At 44.0% G+C, this 27,802-nt stretch overlaps 1 protein-coding gene across 2 annotated transcripts in view; it reads left to right on the forward strand.

Moving 5' to 3' along the window:
- CSTPP1 (centriolar satellite-associated tubulin polyglutamylase complex regulator 1) overlaps positions 1 to 27,802 on the forward strand; it is a 116,472-nt gene that overhangs the window by 79,730 nt on the left and 8,940 nt on the right. For both annotated transcript variants that reach the window (XM_068161544.1, XM_068161545.1), the window contains exons 4-6: positions 18,613 to 18,697; positions 23,539 to 23,624; positions 26,731 to 26,926. In XM_068161544.1, coding sequence (XP_068017645.1) covers positions 18,613 to 18,697; positions 23,539 to 23,624; positions 26,731 to 26,926 — 367 coding nt within the window. The remainder of the gene's footprint in view (positions 1 to 18,612; positions 18,698 to 23,538; positions 23,625 to 26,730; positions 26,927 to 27,802) is intronic.

Raw genomic sequence — 27,802 nt, forward strand, 5'->3', positions numbered from 1 at the left:
ACATTATTGCAACCACAAACTTCAGTCCTGTGTCTACTTCTAGTAGTTACATAGTTGTCCAGTTTTCTTTTTGTTTCATAGTAGGGATAATTGGAAGTATTTTATCACACAGTCTCACAGTATCGCCAAGGTTGGAAGAGACCTCGAGGATCATCGAGTCCAACCTGTCACCACAGACCCATGACTAGAACATGGCACCAAGTGCCACGTACAGTCTCCTCTTGAACGCCTCCAGGGATGGTGACTCCACCACCTCCCTGGGCAGCACATTCCAATGACAAATGACTCTCTTGGTGAAGAACTTTCTCCTCACCTCGAGCCTAAACTTCCCCTGGTGCAGCTTGAGACTGTGTCCTCTTGTTCTGGTGCTGGTTGCCTGGGAGAAGAGACAAACCCCTTCCTGGCTACACCCACCTTTCAGGTAGTTGTAGAGGGCAATCAGGTCACCTCTGAGCCTCATCTTCTCCAGGCTAAACAACCCCAGCTCCCTCAGCCTCTCCTCATAGGGCTTGTGCTCAAGGCCTCTCCCCAGCCTTGTTGCCCTTCTCTGGACATGTTCAAGAGTCTCAATGTCCTTCTTAAACTGAGGGGCCCAGAACCGGACACAGGACTCAAGGTGCGGCCTAACCAGTGCAGAGTACAGGGGCACAATGACTTCCCTGCTCCTGCTGGCCACACTATTCTTGATGCAGGCCAGGATGCCATTGGCCTTCTTGGCCACCTGGGCACACTGCTGGCTCGTGTCTAGGCGGCTGTCGATCAGCACCCGCAGGTCCCTCTCCATTTGGTAGCTCTCCAGCCATTTTCATTCCTTCCTTCCAACATCTAGAACAATTAACATTTTTACTCAGACACTGAAATTACAATCTATTCAGTCTAGCACAGAAAAACTTTCAAACCTACACTGTATTCAAGGAAAGACCTTATACTATATATAGTATATACTATATACTATAGTCTATATACTCTGTGTGTGTATATATATACACAGTATATATATATACAGTATATATACATATACATATATATGTATACATATACACATATATATACATACATATATATATACAGTGTCTGTGTATATATATATAGAGTCTATATACTATAGACAGCACTTCAGAAAGAAATCAGAAGAAAAGCTCATTAAATTACCAGATAATTACCAAACAATTCACTGATCTGTGTAAAGCAAGAAGTCATGATCCTCCTTGTGCTGTGGCAGTGGGTGCAAAACTCCATGTCCTTCATGCAGCAGAAGTTTGTTCTGGTCACAGCTGTGTATACAAATCCGCAAGTGAAAATGAGATGTACACATAAAGGCACTCAAGTCTGTTTCCCTTTGCAGCACTCATCTGTTTGTTCTTTACCAAACCCCAGAAAACATCCTCCTAAAAGGGAAAAGCAAAAGTAAATAGTGAGAAGATTTGTTTTTTCCTTTTATAAATGTCATGTAAAATTGCTTTCCAAACATATCCCATTTAGTGGAGGTAATTTAGAAACCTTGAACTTCAGCATTGTTTGTTGCCCACCAGCATGGATCTTCAAAGCCTTTATTCTTCCTGTCAGAGTTTCCAGTTTCAGGAGCTGGCAGGCCAAGTCTTGTTTTGGCACACGGTTCTCAAGTCCAGAGACAGACTTCTGCATTTCTCTAATAATGGAGGAGCTGTGTCTTGTAATTTCTCTTTTCTCCTGAACATCTTGGATTTTTTTTGTTTGGAAGTGAGGTATTTTCTGCTTTCTTTTGGGATCCCCTATATAACTACAGTTTTGTTTAATCTTGAGTTCCTTTAAATAGCTAGCACTACCAGTTTCAGAGGCCTTCATGCTGCATGTGGGGACTTGGAACAGCAAAGCCTGTAAACAGATCCAGAACTCATGTGAAAGGCAGCTGGAAGGATGGATGTTACCATTAAACCTGGTGTGAAAATGAGAGGAGTGTGAGTTAATACATTTATATAACATCCCTGTTTTTATTACCTACTTCACATAGAGTACTACTACAATGCAGCTCCTTTTGAGGCAGGGAGGTTAGATATAATTCTTCTGCCAAAACACCAGGATGCTTTTTTTTTTCCCCCCAACAGGGCAGTATTAAGAAATGGTTATAATTGCATGGAACAAATACAACCTCAGCTTTTAAGCTCTGCTTTGAAAGATCCATCACTTTTCCTGTGAGTCAAGAACATATGCTGAAATACATTACATTTGAATATTGCTCAAAGCTATATTGCTGTCTGATTTGCACCATCTGATTTTCAGACTTGCTCTGTAAGTCTCAACATTGAATGGGAAAAGAAGGGCAAACGTTGCAGGAAATAAAAGGAACATGTGTTTTGTAAGTCTTGAATGACTGGGGATGCTTAAAGAGCACCTTTCATCTTGACTCCCACTCTGAGGGTTTATCATGCTTGCATTTCCATGATGGTCTTTTTACTCAACAGTCAGGATATTGTTGCATAGGGGATGAGAATGTATAAGTGAAGCCACAAAGAGTACAGCTGTATTAGAACAATGCAGCTGAGGCCCCAGCTGCCAGTAAAGTTAATGCAGTGTTACTCACTATGGATGGCCTATCTCACTGTTGCCATTAGATGGGTTAGTCAGCAGTAGATGCATTTGGGGGTTTAGGACTCCTGCTGTCTTTTATTCCAAGTAAATACAGTCCTACATCTTTTAGAGGTTGTGAGTTGTTTTTTTCTTTGCATTTTCTTCTCAGTAGCCTACATCATAGCAGCAATCCATCCAGGAGTTTCCACAGAATACTCATCATGCTTCCTTTAGGAGGAATCACTGGCTTAACGGGTCAGAATCGTTTGCTCACTGTGCTAAGCCATCATCTCATTACTAATCAGTTAATTCATAGACCCTTTTATTGCTCCTGCCATAAAGATCTGTACAAAGCTCCCAAAGAGCCTGACCTCATTATGAGACCGAAAAAGATTAAACAACTGAACTCTATCTATTTTCAGTTTGTACGAGCCAGGATTACAGTATGGATTCATCTTTACTTTTGCCCTCCAGTAGCAGGCCTTTTTATCCCCTCTAGAAAGCCCTGTGAAGAAACAAGAAAGTGCCTTTTTCTCTGTCCACAACAAGAGTTGCTGTTTTGTCTAGTTCCTTACACTTCACTGATTACCATAATATATGCATACCATCAGTGTTAGGGCATGGTGCTGGAGGATTTAGGGCATTTGCCTGAACTTTCCTTCAGCAAAATATTTTCAACTTGTGGTTCATGGTTGGTGGTCCATGGACATGTATTAAGGTGTAAAATAGGTGGCATTTAAGTTAAACTTTGGTAAGGATGCATGATGATGTCCATGAGAAACTTTCAGGGTTAATGAGCATCCCAAGAGTTTAGAACTTCCTGGGCTGAAGCTTAAAGAATATAAGGACACAAAACAAAACAAACCTCACCAAAACAACCAAGAAACAAAACCAACCCATAAACCAAACAGAAACAACCCATAAACCAAACCAAAACAACCCATAAACCAAACAAAAACAACCCATAAACCAAACAAAAAATTTGCTTTGTTTCATTTTTAGAAATGAATCTCTATGCTAAATTTTTCTTGAACATGTATTTCTCCATGGGAAATACAGAGAAAACTAACTTGCCTCCTTCTCTCTCTTTTCTCCTCAATCTTTAAACAAAGTATTTGCTAGGACATGCAGCTAACTGGAGTATTGTAAGAGTTAAACCCAGGAGACTTTACAGAACCTTAGCCAAAAGCATACCCTTAAAAGGGGTAGTTGGATGCCTTGTTGTTTCAGGTTTCTCTTAATGCATTCATTCTGCTCTGCATTCAGACCAGTTCTGTAGTGGTGGTCATTTATAATCATTAATCTACTTCATTGATATTGTAATGGGCTCCAAACATTCTCTGTGGAGCTTGCATGCTCCACTGCATTTCCTTCTGAATAACTGCTGATGACTTCTTCAGTCTTGTCATTAGCCAGATTACCTTCTTCCATCCCGTTCATTTATTAATTTGGTTTGAGGTTCGTTTTCTTCTGGAGTTTTTACTCTCATAAAAGAGCCTCAATACTGGTGTGTTTGAGAGTACTTTACAAAACTGAACACCACCACCCAAGCATAGTTTCAGATACTGCAGTACTTGTCTCCATGAATAGAGGCTTTAACTGTTGACTCGGAGGCTCCTGAAAACAAAGGCCATTCCTTTCAGATTGTTTTTCTCAGCGTTCTGATTTGTGAAAGAAAATTGGAGAAAACTAGCCAACAGTCCAGGTGTTTGGGGTTGTACTGCACAGCTTGTATATAAACCTACACATGCATATATTGTGCAGTAAAGGAAAGCAATGGCCAGGACTATGAGTGGCTTTAAGTTCTTGGAAGATTCATGTATAGAATAGAATAGAATAGAATAGAATAGAATAGAATAGAATAGAATAGAATAGAATAGAATAGACCAGGTTGGAAGAGACCTTCAAGATCATCATGTCTAACTTGTCATCCAACACCACCTAATCAACTAAACCATGCAACCAAGCACCCCATCAAGTCTCCTCCTGAACACCTTCAATGATGGTGACTCCACCACCTCCCCAGGCAGCCCATTCCAATGGGCAATCACTCTCTCTGTGTAGAACTTCTTCCTAACATCCAGCCAAAATTTCCCCTGGCACAGCCTGAGACTGTGTCCTCTTGTTCTGGTGCTGGCTGCCTGGGAGAAGAGACCAACATCTGCCTGTCTACAACCTCCTTTCAGGTAGTTGTAGAGAGCAATAAGATCATCCCTCTTCTCCAGGCTAAGCAACCCCAGCTCCCTCAGTCTCTCCTCATAGGGCTTGTGTTCCAAACCCCTCACCAACTTCGTTGCCCTTCTCTGGACTTGTTCCAGCAAGTCAACATCCTTCCTAAACTGAGGGGCCCAGAACTGGACACAGGACTCAAGGTGTGGCCTAACCAGTGCAGTGTACAGGGGCAGAATGACCTCCCTGCTCCTGCTGGCCACACTGTTCCTGATGCAGGCCAGGATGCTATTGGCCTTTTTGGCCACCTGGGCACACTGCAGGCTCATGTTCAGCCTACCATTGACCAGTACCCCTAGGTCCCTCTCTGCTGCTCTCCAGCCACTCTGACCCCAGCCTGTAGCTCTGCATGGGGTTGTTGTGGCCAATGTGCAGAACCCGCCACTTGGATGTGTTCAATCTCCTGCCGTTGGACTCCCCCCATCTGTCCAGCCTGTCGAGGTAAGTCAGGTAATCAAAATTTCTCAGGTAAACACAAGTGCACAGGGAAGACTAAGCAGTGTTTTGTGGCTGCCAGCCAGCTTCTTGAATTTCAGCCACTGTGAGTTAACTGCTTTGCATAATTGCATACTGGTGCCGTTCTTGGTGATATTTGGATTCTTCCCTTCTTCATAAGCCTGAACTCTTTCATGGCTGAGCACATCATGGGCACATTTCAGAGAATCAGGGTCAGAGTGCCTGCTGAGATGACAGCTGTTGGTGAAGGTGCAGTTAACTGTTCAAAACTTTGCAGTGGATGAAGAGTCACTATGGAGCAGGAGTAGGGGTAAACACACAAAGCTATCCTTGATCATAATCTAAATAATGCTGAAATGTTTTGTGTCTTTCATGGGATGTTTATTGTAACTGCACTGTTCCTTGAAAGCCTTTTCCAAACTAGTCATTAAAAGAGGAAAGTCCAGAACAGTTCTGTTTCAGGCATAGTTCTGAGAAAACTGTTGACCATTGTGCTTCATGCTTTTATGTGCCAGGATGAAGTCTGAAGCACTTGGGAGATGCAAGGTGTTTGACAATACCTGATTCTGCTGGAACTGCTTCACTAGAACTTTTCTTTGGTGTTTCCTGAAAAGATCAGGCTAGAAAGTCAAGGAGATCTTTGATCTGAGATTGCTGCAGCAGTCTGCAGCATTTACATAGTTCATTGTGTGTCTTCCTTAACCTTGACCTCCTTTTCTTTTGAGGCCAATGCCATAGCTTTCTTCTACTGCCTGGCCCTTTGAGCTGTCTGCCAGCTTAACTGTATTTCTTGGGGCTCTCAAGGCAGAAAGGAAATACTAATCAGTAACTGAAGACGCTGTGTCTCTCCCTGGCCACAGTCCCGTTATTGTCACTAGCCCTAGTTCATTTCTGGGGGTGGAAGTTGTATTTAAGGTCCTGTATTGCACAAGATGCAGCTGCATACCACCTGCCCGTTTACCCTGCCCATCTTGTGATGTGTAACTGTGAATTCTTTAGCTGTTTTGAAGATCTTAAGCTTAATGACAACTTGTTTTCTTGAATAGAGACTGATCCACATCTTGTCTAAAGATTACTGCTGCTGTTTGGGAGCTTGGGGAAACGTTGATGGTCCCCTCCAGTGAAGTGTGGCCAGCATTCCTGTACTTTACTATTAAGATTGCTGTGGGTCTCGTTTCAAGTGGTTGAGCAGTCTGCCCCACAGATGGCCAGAACTCCAACAGGAATGTTTGCTCCTTATTGTTTACAAGACCTATTAGGTCTGGCCTTGGATTGATTATTTTCTCAGTGTGTGACTGAAAACTCCTTAAAGTCAGGAAAAATCAACTGTTGAACAAGACAGATGCAGTCTAAATCTACTAGTTCACCTACTGCTTGGAATAGCTAGGAATTACTTCTTTAGTGATGTCACAGTGAAAGGAAAAAGCAGTTTCATATTCAACACAATGTTACAGCATTTCAGTTTGAAATTGTACCTTATTTCTCATTTTCTAGTTTATTAGTCTTAGGAGACAATCTTGTGGTGTTTTGGTTTGGTTTTGCTATGCCTGTATTTGGTAGGTTAAAGTACCTCTTACTGTCTGATGTAATTTCCCTTGTAGCTACCTACAGACTGAGGATTATAAGGGGCAATTTCTGCTGTTCAGAGGTTTACAGTCCTCCAAGAGTATAAAGCATGTTTATAATCACACTTCAGATGTTAGGACATTCTTAACATTTCTTCCTTGTTTTTTTTGTTTCCCAATGCTTCTGACACATGAGTTGAAGTCTGTAATTATCATACTGTAGTCCACAAAACTAGACTCTTTCCTTCAGGTGTATGTCCTTTGGAGGAGGCTGAATGACCTTTTGGATCATGCTCAAAAAGAGCTGAGCATATCTTTAGATTGTAGGTGCTTCAGAATGTGCACAGAATTATCTTTGCAAATGTTAAAGAAAGCTGCATGGAGAAAATTTGGTGCCTCTGTAGTAAATATAGTTTAAGCCACTATTTGGTTGCTGTAGTCAGTAATGTACAGGAAATTTCAAACCAGGCTCTTTTGTTGTCATCTCTCTTCTTTTTCTACCTCTGGAAATACTGACAGGAGTTGTGACTGTTACTCCTTTCTTTTTCTTTGCTGTCCTCACACTTCAGGAACGCTGAATTCTTAATTCAAAGTCCTATCCTATAGATATAACAAGAAATTAGAGAGTTAGCATTGTCTTTAGTGTTGCATTAGGTATACTGTTAAGGTTCCCAAAGTAAGTGGGAGGTTCAAATTTGAATCATAGCATAGTTTGGGCTGGAAAAGACCTTTAAAGTCAGTGAGTCCAACCATTACTCTACCGCTACCAAGTCCCTGTCTAAACCGTGTCCTTGAGCACCTCATCACATCTTCTAATTGCTTCCAGGGATGATGACTCAACCACTTCCCTGGACAGCCTGTTCCAGTACTTGACAACCTCTTCAGTGAATAATTTTTTCCTCATGCCCAATCTAAACCTCCCCTGGCACAGCTTGAGGCCATTTCCTCTTGTTCTGTCACTTATTACTTGGGAGAAGAGACCAGCACCCACCTCACTACAATCTCCTTTCAGATAGCTGTACAGAGCAACAAAGTCTCCTCAACCTTTTGTCCAGACTAAGTAAACTCAGTTCCCTCAGCTGCTCTTTGTCAGACTTGTTCTCTACACCCTGTACCATCTTCAGTGCCCTTTTCGGGACATACTCCAGCACCTCAATGTCCTTGTAATGAGGGGTCCCAAACCGAGCACAGTATTCAATGTGTGCCCTCACCAGTGCCAAGTACAGTCACCTCTCTAGTCCTGCTGGCCTGACACAGGCCAGAATGTTGTTGGGCCTCATTGGCCACCTGAGCACACTACTGGCTCATGTTCAACCAGCTGCTGACCAACAGCCCCAGGTCCTTTTCTACTGGGCAGTTTCCAGCCACTGCCCCAAACCTGTAACCTCACATGGAATTGTTGTGACCCAGGCTCAGGACCCAGCACTTGGCCGTATTGAACCTTACAGAATTTGCCTCGGCCCGTCGATCCGAGTAATCCCAACCATCATGCTTCAGGCTGCCTGTGCATTTAGGAATGGCACACTGCATCAGTTAAACTCTCCCACTATTGGAATGTTTTCTTTACAGCCATGAGAGCAGAGAACTTTTTTTTTTTTCTTTTTATTTATTTTTTTTCTAAGGGAAGTTAGAATTTTTCAGTTTGTGGATGTGCCATGCTAGCCACATAAGCACACCAGATGATAGCCTTGGACTGTGCTTTCGGCACAGCTCTTCCTGCCCTGAGTAACATTCACTTAAAGCTGAAGTAATGTTGCCACATGAAACGTTTGATACTGAAAGATAATTATGGGGGGTTTGAAAGGGACTAGAGGATGATTAAAGTTTATACAAACAGCGAGATTCTGGAGTTTGGAGATAGAATTGGAGCAGTTCTGTATAAAGTCATTTTGGGGGTTTTGTTAATCTGGCAAGTGGCTTATTGATAAAAGGGGTCGAGATCAAAGGGAATAAAAACAATTACACTGTCTAGAGGATTTTACTCTTTTGAAAAAACCTTTGGCTCACTCAAAATGTGGTGCTACTGAAGTCTTACCCGTAACAAGCAGGCTTTTCAGTTAATTTACTGTTCACATGAACAATCCAGACTCCCTCAATACCAAATGAGTTCATTCTTCACATCATCGGCACCTGAATCTTTTCCTTCTCACCTGAGAGCCTCAGAACCAGCTTTCTACTCAACCACAGTGCTAATACCCTCTAACTGTTTCACAGCACATCCCTGACAAATCTGTCTGGGCCAGTCTGCTTAACTCTCCATTATATTTGTCCTGAGTCTGGTACAGGTTGTTGCAGGCAAATCAAGTGAAATCTCTGTCACTCTTTGCTTTTTCACATTCTGAGTCTTCCTACTGGTTGTCAACAGGAGTCGACTATTGGAGTCTGCTGTCCGCAGCCATGTTCCTTTTTGTAACTGTGAAACATCTTCCTTGTGAAGACTACTTGCCTGCAGCAGCACCCTTGTGTTTTCAGTCAGGAGAGACAATCCAGGGTGTAGCCAGTGCTGCAGGTATCCTCCTGGAGGAAACTAGACTCTAGGAATTGTCTCCATTCTTCAGGTACCCTGTCTGCTTTTGCTGTCATGTCAGACCAAGTCTTCTGGGGTCCTTTCCTGAGTATGCCCTAGTGTCCCTTCTGGGAGGACATAAACAGTATCAGCAAAAAGAGCAGATGGCATTTGTGATCAATCTGAACTCATCTGCCTACACTATCATGAGTGTGACTGGTAACAGTGTTCACAAACCATTTTAAGAGGCATGTTGCAAGTACAGGCAGTAAAGCTGAACCTGCTTTTAATTAGGAGCATCAGTAATCCTGTGACAATGCCCTGCATACATCCTGGGCTTTAAGAATTAAAAATCTTAAGCAGGGAATTACCTGAGCTTATCTAACAGTTTGTCTCTGCTGAGGAAGGGAGGTTCTGCTCTTCTCTGTTTTCTTTTCTTCTATGCACCTGGCCATGCTTTTCCACTGCTTGCTTTGCATGAGCTTTCATCTGATACTTCTGAGAGTCAGTTCAATTCACTAGCTCAGGGAAAAAAGGTTTAATTTTCTCAACAAGGGGCCTGCTGAGTGCCAGAATTGGTGCAAGGTGTGTGGTTCAGAACTATGTGGCCAGCAGCAAGTGAGGGGAAAGCAAAGAGAGAGAGGAATCAGACCTGTCCTTTTTGGCAGGAGTGAGGTTTGAGATTGGCTGAGCTGCTTGTTGAATTTCACCCTCAGGAAGGTAGAGGTAATGCAGCCAGCAATTTTTTTGTTTGTTTGTTTTGTTTTGTTAGTATCTAATGAGATGGAACCAGATGTTGGTACAAAGCCACACAGTCTTTTAAAGCCACTTAGGTCCAAGACTACACTAGCAAACCTGCCTTTAGAAAGTGAAGTTGGTTTTGAACTAACCAGGCAGAAATCTTTGGTTTTTAGTGCATTTTCCTGTTGCTTAAAAGATAACAAGTGGGTCTTTCCCAGTTTTCTTCTGATTCTTCTACATTCTTTGGAATATGTTGTAATGATTGTAGGCTGAACATGAACCAGCATTGTACCCAGGTGGCCAAGAAGGCCAACGGCATCCTGGCCTGCATTAGGAGCAGTGTGACCAGCAGGAGCAGGGAGGTCATTGTGCCCCTATACTCTGCACTGGTTAGGCCACATCTTGAGTACTGTGTCCAGTTCTGGGCCCCTCAGTTTAGGAAGGACACCGAGACACTTGAATGTGTCCAGAGAAGGGCAACAAGGCTGGGGAGAGGCCTTGAGCACAGCCCTGTGAGGAGAGGCTGAGGGAGCTGGGATTGTTTAGCCTGGAGAAGAGGAGGCTCAGGGGAAACCTCATTGCTCTCTACAACTACCTGAAAGGTGGTTGTAGCCGGGAAGGGGTTGGTAACCCAGGCAAGCAGCACCAGAACAAGAGGACACAGTCTCAAGCTATGCCAGGGGAGGTTTAGGCTGGAGGTGAGGAGAAAGTTCTTCCCAGAGAGAGTTGTTAGCCATTGGAATGTGCTGCCCAGGGAGGTGGTGGAGTCACCATCCCTGGAGGTGTTCAAGAGGGGATTGGACGTGGCACTTGGTGCCATGGCCTAGTCATGAGGTCTGTGGTGACAGGTTGGACTCGATGATCCTTGAGGTCTCTTCCAACCTTCATGATACTGTGATACTGTGATTGGAGGAGCTGTCTGTACACTTCCAGAGCAGGATGAATCCCAGTGTACACACCTTATATGATCATGCTTATCCAACGTAAAGGAAAGTATGTGAGTGCTTGTTCTTTATTGTTTAGTTTCGCTAGCTTTAACCTTCCATCTCAAATTATGGGCATGATTATGAGACCTGTTTTGTTGGCTTGAAAAATAAGGAAAATAAATGTTTAAAACCAGACAAATGCACATTCTGGCTTTGGTTTCTGTTTATCTTATATCTCTTCTTGTCAGTGGAAAAAGCAAATTAGTCAAAGAGACAGCCCTTGAGTGGTTTTGTTTTGTTTCAAATTCATATTTAAACAACCATACTCTGCAAAGCAAGAGATCTTTTTCATGATAGGTCATAAAATCTCCCAATGCAAAACTTTATAAAATTTTAATTGAAAAAGGAAGAGTTTTATTTTTTCATAGAGAGTGTTATGAGGAAGAAACTGGCCTTTTATATTGCTGTGTATTGCTGTTAAGGTCCTATGCTTAGCTTAATTTTCCTAGGATTCTTGATTTTCTGTTTGTTATTAGCATTAGGTAAATGGAAGAAATTGGGCTCTAGGTATCTTGTGAAGAAGTGCCAAGTGCCAGGTGCTGCACTTTGGTCACACCAACCCCATGCAGCCCTACAGGCTGGGGTTGGAGTGGCTGGAGAGCAGCCAGGCAGAAAGGGACCTGGGGGAGCTGATTGACAGCTGGCTGAACATGAGCCAGCAGTGTGCCCAGGTGGCCAAGAATGCCAGTGGCATCCTGGCCTGCATCAAACATGTGTGGCCAGCAGGAGCAGGGAAGTCATTGTGCCCCTGTACTCAGCACTGGTTAGGCCACACCTTGAGTGCTGTGTTCAGTTCTGGGCCCCTCAATTTCAGAAGGACACTTGAACGTGTCCAGTAAAGGGCAATGAGGCTGGGGAGGGGTCTGGAGCACAGCCCTGTGAGGAGAGGCTGAGGGAGCTGGGATTGTTTAGCCTGGAGAAGAGGAGGCTCAGGGGAGACCTTACTGCTGTCTACAGCTACCTGAAGGGAGATTGTAGCCAGGTGGGGGTTGGTCTCTTCTGCCAAGCAAGCAGTACCAGAACAAGAGGACACAGTCTCAGGCTGTGCCAGGGGAGGTTTAGGCTGGAGGTGAGGAGGAAGTTCATCACATAGAGAGTTATTAGCCATTGGAATGTGCTGCCCAGGAAGGTGGTGGAGTCACCATCCCTGGAGGTGTTCAAGAGGGGATTGGACGTGGCACTTGGTGCCATGGTCTAGTCATGAGGTCTGTGGTGACAGGTTGGACTCGATGATCTTTGAGGTCTTTTCCAACTTTATTGATTCTATGATTCTATGATAAGACATGTGTGGAGCATAGCCTGTTGGCCAGATGTGAGTTGTGAAGTTGTAGTGTTATCAATACTCTGGTTTATATCCTTTCTCTTTGTTTAATGATGTCCTATACACAGTACAAGAACACCTCGACTTTTTAGGGGCTTTTGTTCATTTTCATTATTTAATTCAAGGATGCAAGTTTGCACAGACAGAGAGAGAATCCTGAGGATGTGCTGGAACATGTCCAGAGAGGGGCCACAAGGATGATCAGAGGGATGGAGACTCAGAGAATTGGGGCTATTCAGTGTGGGGAAGAGAAGGCTCCAAGGAGACCTTATTGTGGCCTTCCAGTATCTGAAGGGGGCCTACAAGAAGGCTGGGACTTTCTAGGGTGTCAAGTAGTGATAGGACTAGAGGGAATGGTCCAAACTAGAAATGAGTGGATTCAGATTGGATGTTGGGAAGAAATTCTTCACTATGAAGGTGGTGAGACACTGGAACAGGTTGCCCAGCAAGGTGGTGGAAGCCTCATCCCTGGAGGTTTTTTAAGCCAAGCTGGATGTGGCTCTGAACAACCTGATCTAGTGTGAGGTGTCCCTGCCCATGGCAGGGGGGTTGGAACTAGATGATCCTCAAGGTCCCTTCCACTCCTAATAATTCTATGATTGTGTATGTGCTAACACCAGGAACATTCAAATAGTCAAAATGCCAGGAAGGACTCTCCAACACTTAAAAAAAATATTATTGCTTATTAGACTGTTCTCTCTTATATTTCTAGGTTTACAACTCTGTGACTTTGATTCTTGAATGACTTCATGACTTTGGTAGAAAAGCAACCTGTGGAAATTGTGTCCCCTACCATCATAAGGGGAAAGCTGCATTGCCCAGGGCTCAGCATGCTTGGGTGGTGGTTGCACATAAAAATTATGGGAATAGGGAACCTTAATTTATGTTCATCAAGGCAATCCTTGTGTTTCTGGGAGGTTACTGAAGTGACTTTTTGGGGCAGATTTCATACACCAGCTGCAGTAAATACTCTCCTACTCCTTTGGGCATATTTATGGCTGTCACAGTGTTGTGACAGAATTGTGGGGAGCTCTACTTCTTGTGCCGGAAGCAGCCTAGATAAGACAGAAATGACTACAATTCAGACTAAGTCCTAAATATTTATTGGCTTCCTGGGTAGATTTTACAGCCTTCACTGAGCTTCAGGCTTCTGTGGCTAGGCTGCTGTCAGTATGAAAGAGAACTAGTTTAAAGATAGCTCAGGTGTGCCTACACTTCAGTCATGACATTGACAGCAGCAGAAATGTGTCATTTAACATTCCTGGAGTTTGCCCCACTTCAGGTCAGGTGCCATCTGTCATCCACATACTAACCAGAAACAAAGCTGGTAAAAACAACCTGCATTTTAAAAGCCAGGGAAATAGAAGGCAGCTGCCTTCACATTTCTCAAAGGTAGCCCATTTTTATCCAGAAAGACCTGTTCGATATGTTTGCACATGGACAAACTTTCTTCTCCGCTACACCTCTGCAACGTGAGGGAGAGTCTGCCTCAGGCACTAAAAGACCATTAACTACTTACAGACAGTTGAGATCTGTGTGGCAGAGGCAGGATGTTGCTAGTGCAAGGTAGCAGCAGCAGTACAGGCTCTGCAGGAGTCGACCAGTACAGCAAAAATTAATGACTGAACAATTAAAGGACTTCCTCTGTAACTCTAGCTATTTCACTTTCCCATACTTACTCTGTGAAGCTTCCCAGCTCCTTCTTGGTGTACTGCTTTAAAATCACTTTGGAATTTGTTGTTAGCTGCTTTGCAGTGGAAGACCAAAGGGTTATGTTCAGCTGTAAAGGAACATGATTAACATGTAGATTGCAACTTCTCTCCATCCTTACCTAAGTGATATAACCAAGTTTGATCCCCTGTGAAGGCTCTCAGTGTGAATAGCTCACAGCCCTGTGTTGTGGGGTCAGATTTAAACTCTCCATGATCTGCTTCATTTGTTGCTGGAACTTGAGATACACTAATTTGTGGTAGCAACCAAAGTGGTGGTTGTGGATTGCAGTTTTCACTCATTCTGACTGGTGCCTTCTTCTTTTCTTTATTTCTTCATCATTCAGCATTGAACACTATTTACTCAGCTGTGGCCTGGAGACAGGAAGGAGCAATGTGGTCATGCACCAAAGCTGCCCTTTTTGATTCCAAGCAGCTCTTGGCAGACAATATGGTACATGGGCAAATGTAATTTTCTGCCTGGTTTTCACTGACCTTGCTGGAAGGACTAGGAAAACAGTCATCACAGCAAACTGTAGGCACTTCCTAAGGTCTGTGGTAATCCCTCCTTCCTGTGTAATAGGTACCTATCTGTAGTCTGAGAAACTGATCTGATTTATTGGTCAGGCACCCTGGGATGTTCTCAGGCTGAATTGTGTTACAGCCTAAAAGAGTCTGCCTGCATACATAAGTGACTCATTTGGTGCCATTTCTCTAGGCAATGGAAGCAAAGGGCTTCTTTCTTCAGAGGAGCAACTTTTCTGCACCACTTCAGCTTTGTGTGCAGTTCCTATCTAAACAGACCATTTGCTCAAAGGCTGTAACTTAATTAATTTGACTTTTGTTGACAATCAGCTTTACCTTCTGATGTGCTGGCTGGAGACCTCTGCCACCCTTTCCAAAGTCTCTTTGAGCAGACTTCTGCTTTTTACTCTATGTTGTTTCATTGTATTGTGACGAAAGACTAAGAATGATTCTCTAACTTGGCATAAGGAGGGAGGATAAAAAGACAGAGTAAATGATTTTAAGTTTAAAAAGTATATTCTTCCCAGCAAGTGAGAGATTTCTATGCCTCAAAACTAGTACTTGGAAAACCAGTGTTTGCTTAGGGCCCAGTTACCCTCTCAAGCTGCTTATATCTAGCAACCTGACAGGGATTATGAAGAAAGCACAACTTTCTCAGGAAACTTCATCATACAAAAAAAGCCTTAAACTCCTCCACCTTCGGGGGAGGAAAAGAGGAGGCTAAGATTCAGAATTACTGAAAGGGGCTTTGCTGATGAAAGTGGGCAGATAATCCTCCTAGAATCCATCTGTTCTCAATGCTTGAGGGATGCTTTGTACACTGCTGGACACCACAATGAAAATCTAAAGGGGTTCAAAGCAGAGCAATAGAAAAGACTGGTCTAAGGAGGGATGTAGAGGGTAAGATAAACATAGTTAAGTTTAAAGAGATCCAGTCAGCAAGTAGATTTAATAAGATACAGTATGAAGAAAGGGTTATTGTAATGATCTGTTTATAATATAGTAACAGAATAAAGTAGAATAGAATAGAATAGAATTAACCAAGTTGGAAAGGACCTTTGAGATACTGAGTCCAACCTAGCACCCAACACCATCTAATCAACTAAACCATGGCATCAAGCACCCCATCCAGTCTCTTCCTAAACACCTCCAGTGATGGTGACTCCACCACCTCCCCAGGCAGCCCATTCCAATTGGCAATCTCTCTCTCTATGAAGAATTTCTTCCTAACATCCAGCCTAAACCTCCCCTGGGACAGCTTGAGACTGTGTCCTCTTATTCTGGTGCTGGCTGCCTGGGAGATCAAACCCCTCCTGGTTACAACCTCCCTTCAGGTAGTTGTAGACAGCAATAAGGTCTCCCCTGAGCCTCCTCTTCTCCAGGCTAAGCAACCCCAGCTCCCTCAGCCTCTCCTCACAGGGCTGTGCTCCAGACCCCTTCCCAGCTTTGTTGCCCTTCTCTGGACATGTTCCAGCAAGTCAACATTTTTCCTAAACTGAGGGGCTCAGAACTGGACACAGGACTCAAGGTGTGGCCTAACCAGTGCTGTTGACAAATGAAAGGAATAAATCATAGAGAACAAGAGGTATAAGGATGCATAAGCAGGGATGCATAAGCAGGGATGCATAACCAAATAAACAAACAAAAAACATCCAACAGGAAAAAAATCAGGTGTTGCATAAAGCCTATAAATGTTGTGACTCCTCCAGACCAACAGGTAGACTTTTTAGACAAGGATTGCAAGTTTAATGCCCAGCATTATTCACAGCTAGATTTAGAAAGCCCTAGAAAGCAGTTGTAAGAGGTCCATGCTGTCCCCTTCAGTGAAGAAAAAGTGTCTGTTTCAAGAGTCTTTTTATGATAATGATTCCAATGCTAAGCTTGTTGAAGGTGAATTTATGGAACTTGCATGTACCTTACATAATCAGATACCTTTCTTACAAACTTAGATCAAAACCTCTGTTGTTATGAATGACTGTTGAGCTAACAAAATAATAGAGAAAAAAAAATGTTCTTTCCTGTATGCAGTGTCATGAAAGAGAAATAGTGAGCTGAGAATCCAGTTAAAACTACACATCTTTTTGCTCATGATAGATGGGACGTTTTCAACAACATCCTTTTGCAGTACTGCTTCAAACTTGGTGATACTTTCCTTGATGACATGCAAGGAGATGATTAGCTAACATTGCAACAGCAAACCCCACCATTCCACTGGGTAGCATCATTAATGCCAGCTCAGATATACACTGACTGAAGGAGGAAGGTAATATCTGCACAAGAGTGTGCTCTGATTTTTGTTTGAGTAAGACATCACAATACAGCAAAGTTACAGTGCCCTTCCTATTCTCTCAGACATCTGTAATTTCAGTGTAGTCACAGAAATGTAGTTCAGCTCAGCATTCAGGTTTTGGAGGAAGAGAGTAGGTTGTACAAATCCCTGCAATCATGCACAGGCTGGGATTTCCTTGGGTTGTAGCAGATTTGTGAACTGCAGAGTTGCCTTTTCCAGCCAGAGCAAATTCACCTTTTCATAGCATGACCCTAAACCTAAGGTGCTTCATTAGACAGAAAGTTCTCCCAAGGGCACTGCAGAGTACTCTAGAGGGTGTCTATAATGGATGTCAGACAGCAGTGTTCTTCAGCTGTAGGGTTTCCTGAACTGTAGAGGAAAATAGTGGCTCTCTTCTCTCCTTCCTCTGCTTCCCTGACCAACAGCTTTTCTAAAGGAAGAGTCTGTAATTTGATTTTGATGACTGTCCTTCTGCAGTGTTTCTTTAGTCAGCATTGAAAATATTAAATTGGCTGAGTTAGATGTCACAGTGCAGTGTCCCTTTGATACTGCATACCTGTCCCTTGAAACAGCTGACAAAGGCATAGCATTTTCTCTCTTTCCTGGACTGCCAGGTTTTGAGGAGTTGAGGAGATACAGAGAAGTTGTGCCTGTCATCTGGGACAAGGTTGATTATTTGGGTGGGTGCATAAGGAAGGCTAAGATGTGTCTGTGGCAAAAGAACTCATGCTTTGTAGCGCAGTTCTAATGCCTGTGCCCTTTGGATCCCCTCTCTGACTATTACTTGGCTCTACTTCCACCCCTGGCTCTTTCTTCCATACTTTGCATTCTTCTGTATATAGAAGTACAGCAAAATTGCTGCTGTTCAGCGATTCTTCTCCTTAACTCCAGTCCACCGCCTTTTGGCCTATGAACATACAATCATGTAGGCCTTTCTGACATCTGTATGCTTCCATTCCCTTGGGATCCTGTGAGCTTCCCTGAGAGCCACCTATTTTAGACTCCTGCTGCTGAACCACAGAGGCCTTTCTTGACCAGTTTTTCACAAAGCTGCCTTCTGAAGCATCAATCCTTTGATTGGTTTTCTTGTGTTTTTTGGATCTTCATTCTGTGCTTCCTATAATACAGCAACCAGATTTGTACACATTATTCCAGAAGAGCTCATCCAGCTGCCTTACCAAATGCCAAAGTAACAACATCTGTGGTTTGTGCTGGGTAGTCTTCCCTACGCAACCCAAAAATCTTATTTGCCTTTCTTACTGCTGCCAGATGTTCTGTGGATGGTTTTGAGGCATACTGTGGTGAATGTCACCATGCCAGTGAATTTTAGCAAATTTAAGCAACTTTGAAATGATTCCTTTTCCCACGTGGTTATATTCAAGTCAAACCAAACTGTGTTCTCACTTGTAACTGCCCAGCTTTGGATACCCCTTTTTCACACCTGTAACCAGTTTCTCAGCAGGAGTCTCTTCAATCACTACCTGTTGCCAGTTTCTCAGCAGAAGCCTCTTCAGTAAGATTTCCCCTTTATCAGGGCTCTTTCTGATTGTCTTTGCTGGAAACTCCATCTGAAGAGCCCAGCTCTGAGTGTCAAGGGAGCAGTTATATTGCCATTAGTACTCAGACTGCTTGAATTGAGAGTAGAAGGGAATCTCAGGGTGTTTTCCTAGAGAGGAAGCAAAGGGAGGGAACTGGCTGTAAAAGAATTACAATCTTCTCATCTCTCTCTTCCTGCAGATTTGCTGACAGCACAGGAATACCACTGCCTGCTGCAGCTGCTCTGCCCTGACTTCCCGATGGAACTCACTCAGAAAGCAGCAAGGTGGGTCCTCATCCTCTCTTTTAAAACCAGAACAGTTGCACACACATGAGCTTAGGAACTTGGTGCTGAGGGACATGGTTCAGTGTTGACCCCTCTGTGCTGGGTTGAGGGTTGGACTGGGTGATCTTTAAGGTCTCTTCCAACTGGGTGTTTTCTGTGATTCTGTGATTTGGAAACAGGATCAGAACATTAACTGCTGCCTATGCTGTTTGTGGCCTAAAGAGTGAAAAGGTCCTAATTTTCTATTTGTCATTCTGTTCTCTTTCTTTAGCATCACCATCACATGAAAATTATATTGAGAAAGGAAAGTGAAAGAGAGAAGTGTTCTCCACGTGCTAGTATTTCCACTTGGCTATTCTGATTCTCTGAATTCTTCCCTGGCTCTTGTGTTCTGCTGTCTGAAATGAACCACAGTTAAAGCTGTGTTGATTCCATTAACAGTTGAGTGTTACTTATCCCTCTAGCTCATCAGTGGGCCTTTGGGGCTCCACAGAGGACAGTTGCTAGACCTCCAAGGCCAGACTAAGAAAGAATGCTGATGCTAGCATCAGCAGGCATGTTTTTCCTGCTTCCTCTCATGGAGGTACACAAGCTCCAGACCCATGCACTGGTGTGTATTCCATAGGGTTCCAGCTGAGCTGGTCAGGATTTTGTGTTGGTGGATGAGAGGAGCCTTCAGTATATCTACACATGTTATGATGTTTGTGTCAAGGAATTTAATCCACAAGGCTGTTGTAAACTAGAGGCCCCATTCAGGGGCCTGCTGCACTGTTGTGCATGTGCCATAACGACAGACAAGCCAGCTTTGGGAGCAGGTGTTGGAAAGAAATGAGATCTCTGTCAGAGGCACCCAGGCTCAGGTGGGGATGACCTCACTCCCACTTTTGGCTGGCTAGAGATTTACTTACACATTGCTGTTGCTCTCTTACCAGCTAATCTAATTGACCTATTTTAATAAAATTTGTCATATTTCTAAACCATCTTTCTCTTTCCTTCCATCTATTGCTCACTCTCTTCTTCTTTTTCTGCTCTGCACTTCCCATTGTCCTTCTTTGTCTCTGGCTGTTAGAAAGGTGAACTCTGCAGGCTGTCCTCTGGCACCACTTGGCTGAGTCACTGCAAAGCGTGAATGTCACAAACAAACCTCCTTCAGTCTGCACCCCCCCAATGGTTTTGTTGCTGTTTTGCTTAGGAAAGGAATTAAATAAAGCAGTGGTGGAAGTAGCCACAGCATTTACTGATACAGCCAGGACTGGGGTAATTACTGGCACTCTTGGGAAGAGAGCAGTTGTAGTTGTAGTCTCCGTGCTGCATGACTGGGATGATCTCACAGCATGGTACACTCCACTCATCCAGGAGTTGTTGCTATGCACTGATAACAAACACTGGGAGTAAGACCAGGACATGTCAGAGCAGAAGAACAGAGGCTACAACAATACAGGTTTTATTCACATGGCACTAGAGAGCTCGATATTTCTATTCCTGGTGCCACGCTAATACAGAAGTCATACCAAATACCAACCAGGCTAGCTGTGCCTTTGAGATTTCTTGGATGTGTTTGTTTTTCTTGGAAAGGTTGTAACCATTAGCAGATTGAAGATTTTCCTCTACAGAGTTACCTTTGTCTTCAGACATACCTTCTGGCTTTCTGAGTGTTGAAATTGCGGAAGGCCAGGAAATGCAAGGGTTTTTCTGCTTTCATGCCATGATTTTGAGATCTGTACCTGAGCACTGACTTGTCTCTTGTAATAGAAACACAAAGATCTCACTGCCCACATTTGAGTAGCAAGAGATGAGTAGTTTGCAGCTCCTGTGCTGTCTAATGTGGAGTGGGAGCTCACGTTGCACTGAGCTGTGCTAAACCAAGTGGGGCTTGCACGTCTGTCGCCCTGTTGTTGAAAGGCTGCCTGAGAGTGCAGATCTCGCCATTTTTCTGTTTCCCACTTATTTTTGCCTCTATGTATCAGTAAACAAACCAAGTCCCTAAAGACTCATTTGAGCCAGCCTGGTCTTAAGACAGATTGTGTCAGTTAGCCTTTAATGGTAGCAGAGAACAGTAAAAGTCCTTTCAACTTGCCTGGCCGAGAGTTTGTCCTGGGGACATCCTGTCTAGTCTGGGTTTCTGAGATTTTAACCACAATCAGTAGATCATAAAGTGTCCCCACTGGCGTGGCTAGCAAGGCTTCACTGCCAGGCAAACACACTTGAATCCTGAAACTACACCCTTCACCAGAGTCCCTCATGTATAGGCATCTTCCTTCAGTCCTCTCCACAGTTGCTCCTTGATTTTCATATTCAGTGAGTGGAGTGTCTGCTACTAACTTTGTAAACACATCTATGTCCCTGAGGGCTTAAAGTCTACTTTGGACAAGAGAGAATGAATGGAGAATCCCTTGAAATATCAGCTACCCCAGGAACTCTTTGGAGTTATAGTTCACACTTTCAGATTTCATCCTCAGTTCTTGTCCTGCTCTCTGGGTTACAGACTATGGCTAGGATTCTCTCTTTGCCAGATATCTCAGGGAAGAGATGCAGATATGTTACATGTGATGCTCTCTCAGCTTCCCTGGCTGCTCAGTCAGCTGGCTTTGTGGGGGGAACAGCCAGCTGCAGTCAATCTCCTCATAAATGATTGTACTGGATTTAAAGACTTCTCAACATTTCCGGAGTGCAGACTCTTGGGCCAAGTGGAGTCAGTAACCCAGCACCAGTGCACCTGCTTCTATTTAGACACTCCTCTCTCACATATGTGCTGTACAGCCTTCCTTAGAGACTCCTTGCTGTCCTTAACAGCAAGAAATGTCCAGCAAAATCTCAGACCTCTGCCTACTTCCTTATTCTCTCCTCTAAGTAAGGGACTGGGACCTGGCACTGCAGAACACAACCCTTGACCTCAGCTTTAGATTTAACAAGTGAAATTAGTTGATTGTCATAAAGGTGATTCAATATTGTCTCTCTGAATAAAAAATACATATAAACCATCTCTGTTGTTCTCCTGTGTCTCCAGGATGGAGAAATTCACTGACAAAAGCTTTGGAGCTTGCACTTTTGAGAGTTTCTGGGAGACAGGCCATCATTTCAAAGGGGGGAGTGAAGCTCATCGTCGATGTGGCCCATCACATTTCCAGTGCTTAAACAGTGGCTGGAAACACCAGTGGCTGAGCAGTGTTGCCTGAGATAAAGATGCTCTGCCTGCTAGCTTCAAAGCCTTTTCCTTGATGTGGCCACTGACAATCTCAGTAACACGCTTATTAATGAGAATTAAGAACTGAAGCTACTGCTTCTTCAGGCAGGAGGAGGAGGCTTCTGGAACATAATAAATAAATCAGAAGCACTTTGACATCTTCAAAGGGTTTTGTTTTAAATACTGGCTTTTCTCCTGAGGACCCTCTTAGCCCTAGTCTTTCTTCTTTGAGATAATTAATTCAAGCTGCTCTACATGTTTGATTTTGCCACAGTGAACAGAAATGGTCTGAGTGGCAGGGAAGTCTTGCAAGATCCTGTAACTCTTCTAGGTCAGCCTCCCACACAGCTCCCTGGATTCTTTTACATCAGGCAGAGCTGTGTTTCCCCAGCAACGTGTTTAGACCGTTGATGCTGCAGGAGTTGGTTGGTGGATTGCATTTGGCCATGTATTCAAAAGAATCCTACTAGGTGACCCATTCTTTGGCTGGGATGAACTGGGAATCCTTCTTATATGATATGCCAAACACTGACTGCACAGGATCAGGCCTGCACACATCTGAAAAGAAGTATCAACTACCTTTCTTTAGCATCATCCAATCACTCTTCCCCCCACCCCTGCCCCCCATCAGAGTGAGGTGTTTCCTTCTGTTTTCCAGTCTGAGCCCAAATTTGCTTTTCCCCACTTCAGAAACTGATCTTTTCATCCTTCTGTAGTGGCAGTGAGCAGAGCAGGTTTTGTTTTCCTTTTTATAAACCTTTTTTACTTCTGGAATCCAGAGCTTTTTATGGACAGGAGTTTAACTTTACTGTGACTTATATTTCATCTTTATGGCCTGTGGCTGATACTTTCCGTATTCATGAAGTACGCTTCGTAGCAGTGATGCATGTAGCTCCCTACATGCACCTGGAGCTTAGCAGAGAGAAAGAAGACATTGTCCCTGGCCCAAGAATTCTTCATTTTCTGTGAAATTTGACCTGGTAGTCAAATGATAGGCTTGATAGATAGGAAAAGATACCGACTCATTCATTGGGAAGGGAGGATAGGATGTTCACAGTGTGCAATTGGAAAGCTGATTGTCAGTGCAATGTTCTTTTGTCTGTAGTCAAGTGGAGTTTGTTCGAGGGGAGATTGGGAATGAATAAGTGTTGTTATCCTTATGAATCTGGAAACATCCCAGTTTGATGAGCTCTGGTATACAGAGCAATAGCATAAACCTCACTCTGCCTACACCAGATGAATACTTGTGTCATTGCCTTGCCTGTAGCATAGTTACTCATTGTATAGCCCTGTCAACCAGGCTTGCAGTTTTTATGCCAGTGTTTGTTCCATCACGTCCACCAGACTTTGCCTGCTTGATATCCGTATCACACAGCTCTGTTCACACTCTAGCTGAAGCGTGTTGCAACACTTGACATGTAGGATCTTCTCCTCACTGCAGGTTCTTAGGTTGCTTTCATTTGATATGAAGGTATCCACATCCGTGCAGCAGTGGGGGTTCCTGTTCCTCCCTCCTAACCTCTTATACTAGGCCAAGCCATGAGCAATCCTTAGTTGCATGTTGGTCCCTAGCTGTACTTTCTCTAGATTTGGGTTTCCTGCTTACAGATTTTAGTTCTTCTCTAGGTGCTTAACTGTTTCTCTCATTTTATCCCAGGATTGTGCTGATGGATGATGCTATGGATTGCCTGATGTCTTTTTCTGACTTCCTCTTTGCTTTCCAGATCCAGTTCTACTATTCAGGTAAATGCTGGGAAGTTGCAGGCTTCACCCTCTAGTACAGCATTACAACCTTACAGCTTCTCAACCCCTGTACTTCACTGAAACTTGTAAGGATGTGGTTTTTCACAGGAAATGTATAAATAATGGAATCTATTGACAAAAGGCATCCCTGCCCTGGTGAGACCTCATCTGGGGTTCTTGAGTACCTCAAGAAGGACAGGGAACTGCTTGAGAGGGTACAACTAAGGGCTGTGAAGATGATCAGGGAACTGGAACATCTGTCTTGTACAGAAAGGCCGAGGGACCTGGAGCTTTTTACTCTGGAGAAGACTGAGGGGGAAATCTTACCAATGCTTATAGATACTTAAAGGGTGGGTGTCAAGAAGATGGGACCAGTCTTTTTTCAGTGGTGCCCAGTGACATGACAATAAGTAATGGGTACAAACTTGACTCTGTGATTCTGTGTGATGCTGAGAGTTTTGGAGGCATCACAGGGTGGTTCTGAATTTTTGTGACTAACAACACCTGTACTTGTTATGGCTTTTGCATTTATTTGTCTTATCTTTGAGACAGAAATTGCCACTTTTATCTAGAGCATGCTAGCACCTAACAATACACAAGGTATATTTTTTTTCTCCCTTTAATTCATACAGCATTTCTGTCTCTAAAGTGTCAGTCCCTGCTGGAGACAGGATAAGAAAAGTGCACCAGCTGGTGCTTTGAAAGGCAAAGGAAATGAACAAATGGATTCAATTCTCCCCCCTAGTATGTGCCCAACTATGAGCTGCTTTCAGCTCACAGACTTTCTGAACTGGGTATAGTTTCCATCGAAGCCCCAGTAGACTCCTCCCAAGAACTTCTCCAGCCTCCCACTGAAATCACATAAACTTGTAACCTCCACTGTTTTGAGCAAGAAATTGAACAGGTCTGCCACCTGTCCCGTGAAGAACCACCTCTCTTGTTTGATTTGAGAGCCCCTAGTTGGGGAAAGTGAACAGTCAATCCCCACCTACCTTCTTCATATTGTTGGTCATTTATCATATTCTACCCCTGTCCCTGAGTTTGAGTTTTAGCTAGACAGGTACTTTTTGAATTCTTGGCAGGAAAGGTACAAATCAAATCATACTAGTCTGTGTGTGTCTGTATTTTCATATGCTCAGCCACACACAGACATCTGTCAAAACCCACAGGTATTTTTAAACTAGAGTTCAGCATACAGTGAGGATAAACTTGGATAAGCATTCAGGTGCTTGTTCTGTACAGGGAAACTGCCTTAAAAGTTGTTGGCCTGTTTGTTCTACCTCTTCTAAAATGAGGACAGGATAGCTTATTGGGGTGACTGCTTGATGAAAGTTAGACACGCTGCCAAGCACTGGGGGTTGCTGGGTTGCCGGTTGCCTCCCAGCACAGAGCACTACCTAAAGGCAGCCTAAGTTCGTGGATTTCTGTCCGCTCGCACTTACATAGCTCCCTCTGATGGACGTAGCGCATAGTTATCCTCGGCCAAGCAAAAGCGGCCAGATTTGGATACTGGGAGACACTGGCTAAAAGCCATCGCAGAACATAGTCTGAGGTCAGAAGGTGGGGTTGGATGGCCTCCTGATCTCATCCAACCTGTCAGTTCCCACCTTTCAAGCAGTTAAGAATCAGCTGCTAGCCCTAATATAAAAATCTCTTTTTCTCACTACTTCTCTGTATATACCTCCTCTAGCTCCCCAGTGCATATCACAACATTATCCATGATAATTTGGAGAAGAGGAGGCTGAGGAGACCTAATAGCAGCCTTCCAGTACCTGAAGGGGGCCTACAGGAAGGATGGAGAGAGGGTAGCGGGACAAGGGGCAAACTAGAGAAGGACAGATTTAGACTGGATATCGGGAAGAAGCTCCTCACTATGAGGGTGGTGGAACAGTGGAGCAGGTTGCCCAGGGAGGTGGTTGAGGCCCCTTCCCTGGAGGTATTCAAGGTGAGGCTTGACAAGACCCTGGGCAACTAGTTGGGGATGTCCCTGCTAACTGCGGGGAGGTTGGACTGGATGACCTTTGAAGGTCCCTTCTGGCCTGGACCATTCTATGATTCTAATTTGCCAAAGAAAAACAGTTCAAAATGATGATTTTGGGTTGGACAGAACCAGGCTGTTCCTTCAGCCAGGAACAGAAAATGTGTTTGGAAATGTTTGATACAAGTACTTCCACTGACCTGCAGAACCTCAGCACAGCCTGAGGGCTCACTGACATCCTGCCTTTCCTCTCCACCCACCTCATGCACAGCATTGCACTTCCATTCACTGGGGAGTTAAATGCCACCAGAGAGCTCGCAAGCCTGCCCGTGTGTACACATGCTCACAACATCCCATCCCTGTCCTGTTCACCCAGGAACAATGCACACGCAGCCTGTCCTCTGCTCTCCCACCAACCCACACACATGCAAACCACTCCAAATGGAATCTAGATTTGTAAACTGCTGACCACATCCATAAACAAACTTGTTTAAAATTAGACTTTTGCAGTAAACAGTGGGTAGTATGAAGAGCCTGGGGAGAGGCTTCCTGCCAGCTCTAGCCTTGACCTGCCCCGGCCCTTCCTCTAGGTCCCGTGTTGTATTTACTTTGGAGCAGCACAGAGACAAGCTGGGATACAGCCTGGAGCCCTGGCTAACTTGTTCCTTTTCCTCCTGTTGCAGTTCCATATAGCTTGTTCCCAACTTGGATGAGTTTTTAATCAGTGGCAAGAGAATGAGAAGGAGAACTTTTATAGACTTTGGAAACTGATTTTGTGTTTGACATTAGCTTGTACACTCCACTGTTTTATCTGCCTGCTGGGTAGCCTCTGCTCCCTCAAGAAGAATCTTGTGCAACAGTGATCAACCTCTTATAATCATCCCAGAGTGAGTGGCCTCTCATACTTATCCTGACAGGGAGAAACCAGCAACTTATATGGAAATAGCTTTTTGTGCCTGCATAGTACCTGGTCAGAGCGTGAAGGATGCTGTAGTGTTGTACTTACTTCTTGTTAGTGCTGTGTACAACAGAGAGCAGGGAATGACAGATTATTCCTAGGTCTGGTAGGTCAGGACGATGCTTTGCTGGTTGCAGTCCTTAGTTTTAAGTAACTTTCTGTTTTTTCAGAGTTCCTGGAAAGTGTGGCTGCCATTTATCAAGGTCTACTGGCTGGTAAGAATCCAAATACTGTTATCGTGCCAACATCATCTTCTGGGCAACACAGGCAGCGCCAGCCCCCCAGTGACTCCAGTCCACTTGATGGAGTAGAGGCATCTCTTTTCTACCAGTGCCTAGAGTCCTTGTGTGACAGATCAAAATACAGGTATGAACTGAATCCAAGACACAGATATGAAGTCTGTGTCTCTGGACACCCTTTGTAAGGCTGGAGCCGCGATGAAATATGGGATTTGGAACAAGCTATGACTCCCAAATAGAGCTCATTGGAGAAGTACCAAAGGAGAGATCATAGAAAACAACACTTTAACCAATTCTTCTTAGGTCCAGTTTCATGGATCCAAGAAACATGGGATTTGAGCTGATTTGAGCAGCTTTCCTTGTCACTTCTGCATTGACACTTTAATCAAGAAAAGGTCAACCTACCACTCTGAGTTAACTAGAGGAGAGAGAGAAGTGCAGTTGTGGTTTGGGGGATTGAAGCACAGGAAAGGCCCACACTGGGTTGGATGGAGTTTAAAGCATTAGCACCTAGTCAAGATCACACTGCTAGTCTGTACCCTAGCCTGTGATTGAGCTGGTCTCTAGATACAGATCCCAAGCACAAGTCTAACCTTAGTTCAGCAGGGGATAGTTCAATACCAGACCTTATTGTATAGCTTTGACAGACAATGTATTCATAGTTTCTTGCAGGTAGTGAGCATGTGCCCTTTTAGAATGTCAAGGGCTAGATCCACAAAAAGGCTTAAGAAACCAATTCCACCTAATTCCTGCTTTAGGTTCCTGAATCCAAATTTGTGATCCACAAAGTTACTGCCAAACTGCTGTCCAGTGCTATAGATACCTAAGCATGCACAGGTGAGGTTGTCCTGTTGTTTTAAAGAACAAAAAGGTCTGCATTCCCTCTGTGTCCTGAGAGCTTCAGATGGGAAGGCTACTGTGAGCCCTTCTGGTAGGTTAGACTTTTCACAGCAATGTGAGGGGAACCATTCCCAGTAGCTCACTACTCAGCCAGGCTTTGCTA

Source organism: Melanerpes formicivorus, unplaced genomic scaffold, assembly GCF_026170545.1.
Source record: "Melanerpes formicivorus ecotype bairdi unplaced genomic scaffold, bMelFor1.0.p_v2 SCAF_58, whole genome shotgun sequence".
Classification (NCBI taxonomy): domain Eukaryota; kingdom Metazoa; phylum Chordata; class Aves; order Piciformes; family Picidae; genus Melanerpes; species Melanerpes formicivorus.